Source organism: Paroedura picta, chromosome 14, assembly GCF_049243985.1.
Source record: "Paroedura picta isolate Pp20150507F chromosome 14, Ppicta_v3.0, whole genome shotgun sequence".
Taxonomy (NCBI): domain Eukaryota; kingdom Metazoa; phylum Chordata; class Lepidosauria; order Squamata; family Gekkonidae; genus Paroedura; species Paroedura picta.
Window position 1 is genome coordinate 32829912 of NC_135382.1, and position 10078 is coordinate 32839989.

The 10078-nt window shown below is 44.6% G+C and overlaps 1 protein-coding gene across 1 annotated transcript in view; it reads right to left on the reverse strand.

The window, feature by feature from the left end:
- Positions 1-1919: 1919 nt before the first annotated feature.
- URI1 (URI1 prefoldin like chaperone) overlaps positions 1920-10078 on the reverse strand; it is a 42944-nt gene continuing 34785 nt past the window's right edge. Inside the window, exons 7-11 of the mRNA XM_077310776.1 lie at positions 9266-9443; positions 7324-7588; positions 5580-5722; positions 4412-4673; positions 1920-2810 (exon numbers count right to left, since the gene is read on the reverse strand). Of these exons, the coding sequence (XP_077166891.1) occupies positions 2622-2810; positions 4412-4673; positions 5580-5722; positions 7324-7588; positions 9266-9443 (1037 nt within the window). The 3' untranslated portion in view covers positions 1920-2621. The remainder of the gene's footprint in view (positions 2811-4411; positions 4674-5579; positions 5723-7323; positions 7589-9265; positions 9444-10078) is intronic.

Consider the following 10078-nt stretch of genomic DNA (forward strand, 5'->3'; position numbering starts at 1 on the left):
CGTCTTATCTCTGGATAACTAACGGAACCTTGATGAGGGTACCAGAACAGGACGGGGCACGACTACCTTTTTAAAGGAGCGAGGTACCGCTAGACCCAGAACCCTTGTTTTAGAGAAGCCATCTTGCAGAACCAGTTCCACACTTTGTATTAAATCCAACCAGCTTTTCCGCTCGGCTTGCCAGGTCCCCCCTCCTGAATGCCGGCGGTAGAGGGGGGTAGAGTGGCCAGATCCAAGTTGAAATTCCTGGAGATTTGGCGATGGGAGCCTGAGAAGCACAGGGCCCTCAGTGGGGTACAATGCCATGCTGTCCACCCTCTAAAGCAGCAATTTTCTCCACGGGAACTGATCTCGATTGTCTGGAGATGAGCTGGGATTCCAGGGGTTCCCCAAGGCCAACTTGGAGGGGTTTCCTTTGACCACTAAAAGTACTATGTTGGGGATCACAAGACCTACATGGGCAGAAGTCATGTGGCACGAGGGCTTCAGTAAGGAGGAGAATTGGGTGAGATGGAATAAAAAGACCTGGCTGGATCTGAACCCTGGATGAGAAGGAAGACCACATGCTAGTGCCATTAAAGTTAGCAGTATTAGGATGGCAAATGTTCCTTCTCCAATTACGCACTTGTTGCATTTGAGCACCCCCTCACTGGCAGTCTTCAAGCAAAGGTTGTATACACACTTTTCTTGGATGCTTTAGGATGCTTTGGGCTGATCCTGCGTTGAGCAGGAGGTTGGACTAGATGGCCTGTGTGGCCCCTTCCAACTCTATGATTCTATGATTCCCACCCTGTTCCCAAGTTGCTCAGAGTTCTATCATATCCAAGCAAGTTATCTCATGCAAAATATCACCAGGGCCAGCTTCGGAGTTTCTTAAGATACTGGACCAAGTATTTCTCCTCCTTCCCCTTGATATTAGAATATGAGGGAACTCCATGAAATTGGCCAGTTGTAGATTCAGGCCAAGAAGCGCTGGTGCATTGTCAGGAGATGTGAAAAAGCTTTGAAAAGCTCCACGTGGGGGGGGGGGGGCAGCCAACAAGAACACTTTGATTCACGCCCTCTGCAGATGTGATCTGGGACATAAATCATCCTAAGACTATTCCTAGTCGCTCTCCAAAACTTATTCCACACGCTTTGGATAAATCCCCTTTCAATGAGCTTTCGCAGCTGGATTTTCCTTTGCGAAACGGGAAAGTCTGCTTCCAAAGTGCATTATCCAACGTGTGCGGAATGAGTGTAAGACTGTGGCAGCATCTTGTTAATATCTTGCAAATGCGGAGTGTCAAGAAAATCGTCTGCTTCCCTGCCTGCCATTTTGGGAATCCGAAGACTAGTAAAACAGAGGGGAGAGGAAACACTACGGTCTCGGCAGTTTAACTGAACCTGAAGTCCGTGGGCGAACCAAGGTAGCGCGTTCTTACAACAAAGTGTTGTTTAGGAGAAAATCCCATTACCTGGCTCCGCACCCTTTGCCAAGCGGAGGACGCTGCTGTCGTACCCACAGTGCAAACCACTCTTTGTGCAGATGCTGCTGAAGCCATTGATTAAAAGACTGGACTGATGGAACACTTCCTTTTGAGCACAATGACATGCTGCACTTTGAACTCCAGTTGCGAGCTTGAGACATTTCTGTAGCCGCGCTGATCTCCTGGAGTAGCCCATCACAGCCGAATTACATTGCTGAATACACAAAAGAATGGGAGGGTCTATTTAAGCTCCGTTGGTTTAGGGTCCAGCTCTTCTGCTGACGAGCACATAATTTCCATTGACATTAATGGCCGTCTGATGCACAAAAGACAGAAAAAGTGAACCCACTGCTCGACGCTAGTAAAAACAGAGAAGACTGGCTGACAGACAAGGAGATTCTCTTTACCCCGTTCTCTCCTTACGCAAACACTCTCAACATTTGTTGGCTGTTGCCGATTATTTCTTTTTTACTCAAAAAGTTTAAATTTTACAAAATACCATTTTCCATCAAAGAAATGCCCCTGCAATGTACACGAATGCAGCGTTCTGTCTCGTAGATTCTATGCAAGGAAAGTTATCAGAGGTTTTATGCTACTAGGAAGGGGAGGGGGAAAAAAACGATTTGTCAGCAGACACCTAAAAGCGAAACCCTACCGGAAAAAGAAAACAAAAACAAAACAACGGAGGGAGGATGCATAAGCGAGTCGTACGATGCGAAACGCAAGTCATGAAATATAATTGTCGGCTCTATTTGAAAAGTTGCAAAGTTTCTTTCCAACGACCCATATGGTACGTAGAAGATCACAGCTGGTACAAAACTGCCTGCATTTAGGTTTAAACACACACACTCACACACACAAAAGCCTTATGAAGATTGCTCTGTTTGAAAATTATTCCGAATGCAGTTCTCATAAGGCAAACATGTACAAAGGTGCAGGCTGCGCATGAGGGCCTTAAAAAAATAAGGTGAGTTTTGAAGTGTTTCTTCGCAGATTTTTTTTTTTTTTTAAGGAAATACCATCGACAGAGGTCTCGGCATGAACAAAACCAACCCAACGCAGTCTGCCTTTTAAAATCTAAACTAGCTAGATGTCAGCTGTCCCCCTCTAACTGCAGCATTCTAGTCTGAACTTCGGCGGTCTAAACTGGATCTAAGTCTTCTGCTGCATTCTGGCAGCTTTGAACTTTGAGACTCTCTTTGTCGTTTCTTCTGAGGCTTCAGAGACACCCTCCTCGGTTTTTCGCTCCGGAATGGTAGGCAGGACGGGGTGAGCCATTACCGGGTGCAGCGTGGAAATGGGGCACGAGGGATCCTTCTCCACGACAGTTCCTGAAAAAGCCTGCAAGGAAAACAAAGGCACAGAGGTAGGTTCCCAGGATGCTACGGATGCGTTTAGGGTTACCTATCGCCTCATTCGCTGCCTCACTATAATTACTATTCCACTGAGTCAAAAAATTGGACTTCTCTCTTTTAAAAATAAATACGTCCATGGACTTAAAATGCATAATGTTTTTTGTTTGTTTGCCCTCTAGTCCCAGCTCATTTACAGTGACCCATACAGGGGTTTTAAAGGCAAGAGATGTTCAGAGGTGGTTCGCCACTGCCTGCCTCCGTTTAGCAGCCCTGGTGCGCCTTCGTGGTCTCCCATCCAAATTGAAGGACCCACCATGGTACATCTGAAACATGGCCTTCAATTTGTTTTTTTTGGGGGGGGGGAGGATTTCTCTGCAGTTCTGTGGAACCACCTCTGAAGTCAGGACATCATAAGTCATTGAATATAAAGAACATTGGAAATTTATGAAAGGCAAATAACTAAAGCTTCTGTTGAAAACAAGAGAAAGTGAAGACATCCCAGATCACGATAGTCACTTCATTTCAGATCCCTTTAAAAAAGCAACAGCACAACACAAAGACGAGCCTGTTCCCATTTAGTTGTGTTTGCAAGAAAGCAAAGCAATCTGCAATATGTTGAAATCGCTCATGAAAAGCTCCATTAAATTTAATGGGGTTAGATCCGAGCCACTGGGCTGGATCCAAAGAGACCCCTTCTCACACAGTCAGAATCCCAGGACCTAATAAAGGTATTCTTCTGTTCATGGAAAGATACCTTTGGATCCAACATCCTTTCCAACTCATTTTGTAATCTAGGGGGGAAGGAAGGAAGGATGGAAGGAAGGAAGGAAGGAAGGAAGGAAGGAAGGAAGGAAGGAAGGAAGGAAGGAAGGAAGGAAGGAAGGAAGGAAAATGCTAAGGGGGAAATCATATATGTTTGACACTGAAAGCCAACTAACCTGCAACTAAAAAGCAGCAAAGTGAAGATTCCTTTGTGACAGGTACATATTAATTCACCAAATCACCAAACATAGATAAATTTAGAGATATTCTGAATTTAACCTCCCCACCATACTGCTCATTACCAAGGGCAGGACAGACAGGAATCCCTAAGTAAATGATTCAAAAGCAAGTTCCATTGAAATATCAGGGAGTTATTTACCTCCAAATATTTACCTACAGATATGAGATAAAGGATCAATTTAATATGTGATGCTTGAACATGTAAATTTACAGTTTTTTTCCCCCAGTCCTCCCGCAAATTTCCAGTTTTCTCATTAGAAAAACGGAGGGAAAGACCTTGGGGGAAAAAATGGGAAAAAAAATCAAAGGGGTTCCCCCCTCCCGGCTTTCACATCTCTACTGACGTTGCCTGCATGTAACAAAATGGTTGCAACGCAAGGGTCTCTGCAGGAGGTGAGGTCAGCCACAAACTTTCAATCACACAGTGAAGACCCGAGTGCAGATGTGGCAGCCAATCAAATTTCCAATGGCCAATCAGAAGCCTTGCTGGCCACAAGTCCCACCTAGCCCTGCCCCGTTTCTAAAAATACTCCTGATCTAAAGGACAAAATGTGCACTGCAGAACATAGGGAATAGCCCTTGTACCTCATAAGTTTCTGACAAGGATGGTGGTATCTTTTTGGACAGGTGTTCCTCCTCTCCTTCCTCCTCTTCCACCAAGATGCCTTCCCCGTTATCGCTGAAGATCGCTTCCTCATAGCTGACGCTCCTCAGAATTCCCCGCCTGTCATCGAATTCCAAAGTGCTGCTTTCGCTGGTGTCACTGCAAACGCTATTCTCCCGGCTTCGAGACTTCAGGATTGATTTACGAGGGACGTATTCCCCATTCACGACATCCACAAAGACTCTGTAAAAGGGTAAACGCTAGTTTTAATAAACTATCGGATGGGGTGGGGGGGGTGGGAGGGAGAATCACATGACAAATTTGCAATAATTTCATTCTGTCTCCCGGGCAAATTAATTATGATGACTTTTGCTTGCCCAGATGAAGCTTTTAAAGAGGCACTGCAAGAAACATGGCTTTGGCAAGACACGCGAGTGAGGAGGTGCAAATAAAGTTCACAGACTCAACTGACCAACTTTTCCTAAACAGAATGATTGAATCATCATTAAAAATATTAATATCCGGTAAACTGTTAGAAGCACTTGTCTACTGAGGTGGATACATATTTGTCCTGGTCATATGATTGATTGATTGATTGATTTTTAGATTTGTATACCACCGTTCCCCAACCAGTCTCACGGCGGTTAAGAATAAAACATTAAATTTACAATAAAAGCCCCATAATTCCCATAATGTTTTCGCAGTGGTTCGCTTGGGGACTGGATCCAGAGAACGACAATCTGGTATGACTTGTCGAACACCCTTGAGAATTCCTATTTTGACCCTCAGGACGAAGGACTCCTTACACACTTACGAAAACGTAAAAGCAGCAAGTGCTCCACGTCTCCCAAACCTATATGTCAGTGAAATGAAACACGAGTTCATTGTTTTTCCAAGTCTCATCTTGTTCTCAAGGAGCCGCTTCACACTGAGTTAATAATTGCATAATACGAGCAATACCGAATAAGTGCGAAATTCCCACCAGCTGCAACTTGATGCACAAAAGGCCCTCAAATATGCTATACAAATTATGTTAATTACACGTAGCTCAGGACGAGCATTAACTGTGGCCCTCTAGCTTGTGGTAGATTTCCAACAGCCGTGTACTACGCTGGGAGAATGACGAACCAGCCAGTACAGGCGTCGTACCGATAAATGTCCGCGGGCGTTTTGATGTTGCGCAATTCGGTCGTCGAGTGGCCGTTCCCGTTGCTATTCTTTCGCTTGCGCTTGGCTTCTTCTTTCTTTTCGCTGAATTTCAAGGTGGTGTTTTTTCCTGTGTTTATTCGTACCTGAAATGGAAACGCACATTAGTCATGAATAATCAGGTTTTTAATCGAGCGAGTAAAAGGCGGAATCGTGGGCTCTAATCAGCCAGAGATGTCAATTAAGTCAAACGTTAAGTTGCTTGGTACCTCTACCCATACTGTGTGCGACTGCTGGACACCACAGACCACTTCAACGTAGATCATACTAAGATTACACAATGCTGGTTTTATATTTCTGGCCGTGTATATTGAACTAGTGGAAATGGCTGTATAGAGAACTGCAGAATCAGTCATGGTTGGTTGGGACTTGTGCATTTTCAGCCACTTTCCTGGATTCCCGAAGCCTCAGTTCACTGTTGTACAAGCCCATTATTTCATTACTCTCTTTCGCATCAATATTCCCAGCTCTGCAAAAGTCAAACTTATTGCAAACTGTTTGTGTACACTTGTGCAAGTGGTTGTTGTTGTTGTTAGGTGCGAAGTCGTGTCCGACCCATCGCGACCCCATGGACAATGATCCTCCAGGCCTTCCTGTCCTCCACCATTCCCCGGAGTCCATTTAAGTTTGCACCGACTGCTTCAGTGACTCCATCCAGCCACTTCATTCTCTGTCGTCCCCTTCTTCTTTTGCCCTCGATCGCTCCCAGCATTAGGCTCTTCCCAGGGAGTCCTTCCTTCTCATGAGGTGGCCAAAGTATTTGAGTTTCATCTTCAGGATCTGGCCTTCTAAGGAGCAGTCAGGGCTGATCTCCTCTAGGACTGCTTCAGTGACTCGATCCAGCCACCTCGTTCTCTGTCGTCCCCTTCTTCTTTTGCCCTCAATCGCTCCCAGCATTAGGCTCTTCTCCAGGGAGTCCTTCCTTCTCATGAGGTGGCCAAAGTATTTGAGTTTCATCTTCAGGATCTGGCCTTCTATGGAGCAGTCAAGGTTGATCTCCTCTAGGACTGACCAGTTTCTTCGCCTTGCAGTCCAAGGGGCTCGCAAGAGTCTTCTCCAGCACTGGAGTTCAAAAGCCTCAATTCTTTGACGCATCTGGTTGAATCCAGGCCGCCAAGAACATCCAAGAACCCCCCTCCCCTCCTCAAAGCACTCTCTCCTCTACCATCTTGGTTTGAAAACTAATGGGGGGAGCAATGGGGGTGAGATAAGAAGTAACGGGTCCCAATTTCTAGAGGATCTATAGAGCTGTTTTTAACTACGTTAATTTTATTTGATGTACACTGCCTAGAGACAACTGGGCCCAGGGGGCCTATAAATCCAATTGTTAATTGATTAATTAAGTACATCAAACAAAAATACCTGCACCTAACAACCACGTTGGCATTGCAAGTGGATTTCAATGTCCTTGTATTCCCTAGACCTTTATTTTATTTTGACTTGATGGATGAGGGTGTGGATTAGAAAACCCAATATTTTCCTGTTGCTCAATTATTCCAAGGGACCATGGGGGGGGGGGGAGGACTAGAATCTTTGATGCCTATCTGCAATTTCTACTTGCTTAAAGAAAATCACTAGCCCTCATGATTGTGGACAATATTCTTGTGCTCGCTTTGGTAGCACATATACTAAAATTGGAGAATATTCTTAATGATGCTCCTCATTCAACAGACATTGGAATACAAACCTTCTTAGGTTCGACAGTGTGGGAGAAATATATTGTCGGCACAGCGTCCTCGGCAGCAGCAAATTCATCCTCCTCGTCACTGCAGTAATGACTGGTGCCATTCGTCTGACCTCCAAACAATTCAGAGTTGGTTACTTCTTGCTGAAAATTGCCCTGAGTATTAGGTTTTGCTTCACCCTGAACCACACATGCAGCTGACTTCTCTTCTCTCTCTTCTTCAGAGGAGGAAGCATCTTCTCCATTTGCCTCAACAGTATTGGAGTTCCTAAAAGGGTAAGAAGACCGTAAGAAAATCGGAAAGGGTAGGGGGAGAGTTGATTCCAGTTAAATCCCCTAAGATCTGCACAACGTCAATACACAAATTTTGCTCTAGGGTATTGTGACAGCTTTTCGGGGAGCGAGAAGGAAAGAAACCCAAGTGAACCTTCCTCATTACGATTTTCAATGGTGTGTCTTATTGTTGATTTCCCCAAGTTCCCCTGTTGGTGATTGCTTGATTGCAGACATAATAAGTACCACATCATGAACCTGTTGTTCCTTGTTAGTGTTCTCCTCCTTCCAGGAAATTCTACCTTGGCCAGTTAGTACAAAATTCACAATGTGCCTGTCATTCCTCCTCTTTATGACGTGGGGGGGAAATACCAAGTCAGTGGTGCTTTTGTGGCCACTGTATCCACTCATCCTATGTTGCTATTTTAAAGTTTTCCAACAGAAATCTAGTGCAAGTTAGTGTAGCCCTTCCTTGCACACTCAGGAAATTGCTAATCGCCACTGTGAGATGGTAAGTGAATTTCCTCCAGGCCAGGCTGGATTCTGGAGATTTTTGGTGAAGGGATCACTTGGGCATGAAATTGGGGTCACTGTGGGTGGGAAGGTCATTGTGAGTTCCTGCATTGTACACGGGGTTGATAGAATTCATAGAACCCCCTGGACTAGATGACCCTGGAAATCCTCTCCAACTCTATGATTCTATTCTATGATTCATCTTGGATTTCTGAAGACTGGCTCACTATCCTATTCTCAAGGCAGCAACTCAGCTCTTTTTGGCATACTGCATCACATGTACTCAATAATTTATTCAATAATGTAAATGCAGAATTATTTTAGGTAAGAAAGTGCTAAAAGAAAGCCAGACCTGGTATTCTTGTGTGGCATATCTGCATGGCAACCTGAAAAGTGTAATAAAGCTAATACAACTGTTGGTAATTGACGTTCAGTGAGATGCTACCAATTCTCTGCTAGAGATCTTTAACACCTTTGCAGAACCACAAAACTCAGCTTTCCCAGGGAGTAGCAAAACACTGCTAAAGCATTTTATATCAGCAGTGCAGATATCTCCTACAGTTAAAATAAAATGTCCAGATGCTTAGATGTGCCCCTTTGTTCCTAGGTGTCAAAACCAGAGCAGATCTGTATTTTTAACTCCTTAGTCGCTTCATTAAAAGATGAAGACACTGCACGAATAAAAACAATAATACAGATTTTGATTTTTTCCGAGACCAAGAAAACACAAAAAGAAGGAGAGTTGGTTTTTACACCCTGCTTTTCACTACCCGAAGGAGTCTCAAAGCAGCTTACAATCCGCCTTCCCTTCCTCTCTGATTTAGGAAGAAGAGTTGGTTCTTATATGCCGCTTTTCCCTACCCGAAGGAGGCTCAAAGCGGCTTACAGTCGCCTTCCCATTCCTCTCCCCACAACAGACACCGTGTGAGGGAGAGGAGCAGTTCTATCAGTGCCGTGGCGAGCCCAAGGTCACCCAGCTGGCTGCATGTGGGGGAGTGCAGAATCGAACCTGGCATGCCAGATTAGAAGTCCGGACTCCTAACCACTACACCAAACTGGAGACGACCAAATTGGGGGCCAAGCTTCCATCTCGATATGTTCCAAAAGGTTAACGTAGCTTTGGAAGCAACAATCTTAGCATGTGACTCTTCTAAGATACCTGTAAAATTCACCACGTATCTCCTCTTGCCTCTCAAGTTCATCGAGTCTGGCCCAAAGTTCCAAATTGGATTTCAAGTCCCCACTGAACTTCTCACCAGTTCCGTTTCCTTGAAGATTTGCCTGAAAAGCATCTGTTTTGGGCTTTGAATGAGGTCTGTGAGCAGTTCTCTGCTTTCCTGGGTAATTAAGCAAACAAAAAAACAAACAAACACAGAATTTTAAAAAATGCTATTACCAAGACAATGCAAGGGAAAGGAAGGGAGAAGACAATTGTTACTAAGGAATCCAGGCTTAAAACTTTTCTGCTGCAAATTACCACTAAAGTGTTTAAGTCGTTCTGTCAATGAACCAGAACGCTGTGCCAGAGTCATAGCGTTTAGTACCACCCAAATGCCAAGACAGAAACACAAAAAACTTCATCCCCTTCAAACCAAGAGACAATAATCCTGCAATTTTCTCATCTTTACACCTACCACTAATGTAATCTTCTACGTACGGGTATAGTCAGTGCTCCCCCACACCAGGCCAAGATGAGAGGGGTGGGGTGGGAGAAGGAAATAGGGGTGGGGGCACCTAATTCAAAACAAACACAGAAAATCCAACAATTATGGGTTCTTCAAAGAAGTCACTCATCAGAAGCTTTATTACACTGGGCTGCAATATTTTGAAACCATGCATGGAAACATGCTTTCCCGTTTCCAAAAGAACCCTAACTTGACGCATTTGCAAGTCACCCCATTAAACTGGAGACGTGTTTTTCCCCGTGTTGCAGAAACGGATAAAAGGAACATAAGTGCAGTACATAAAACCC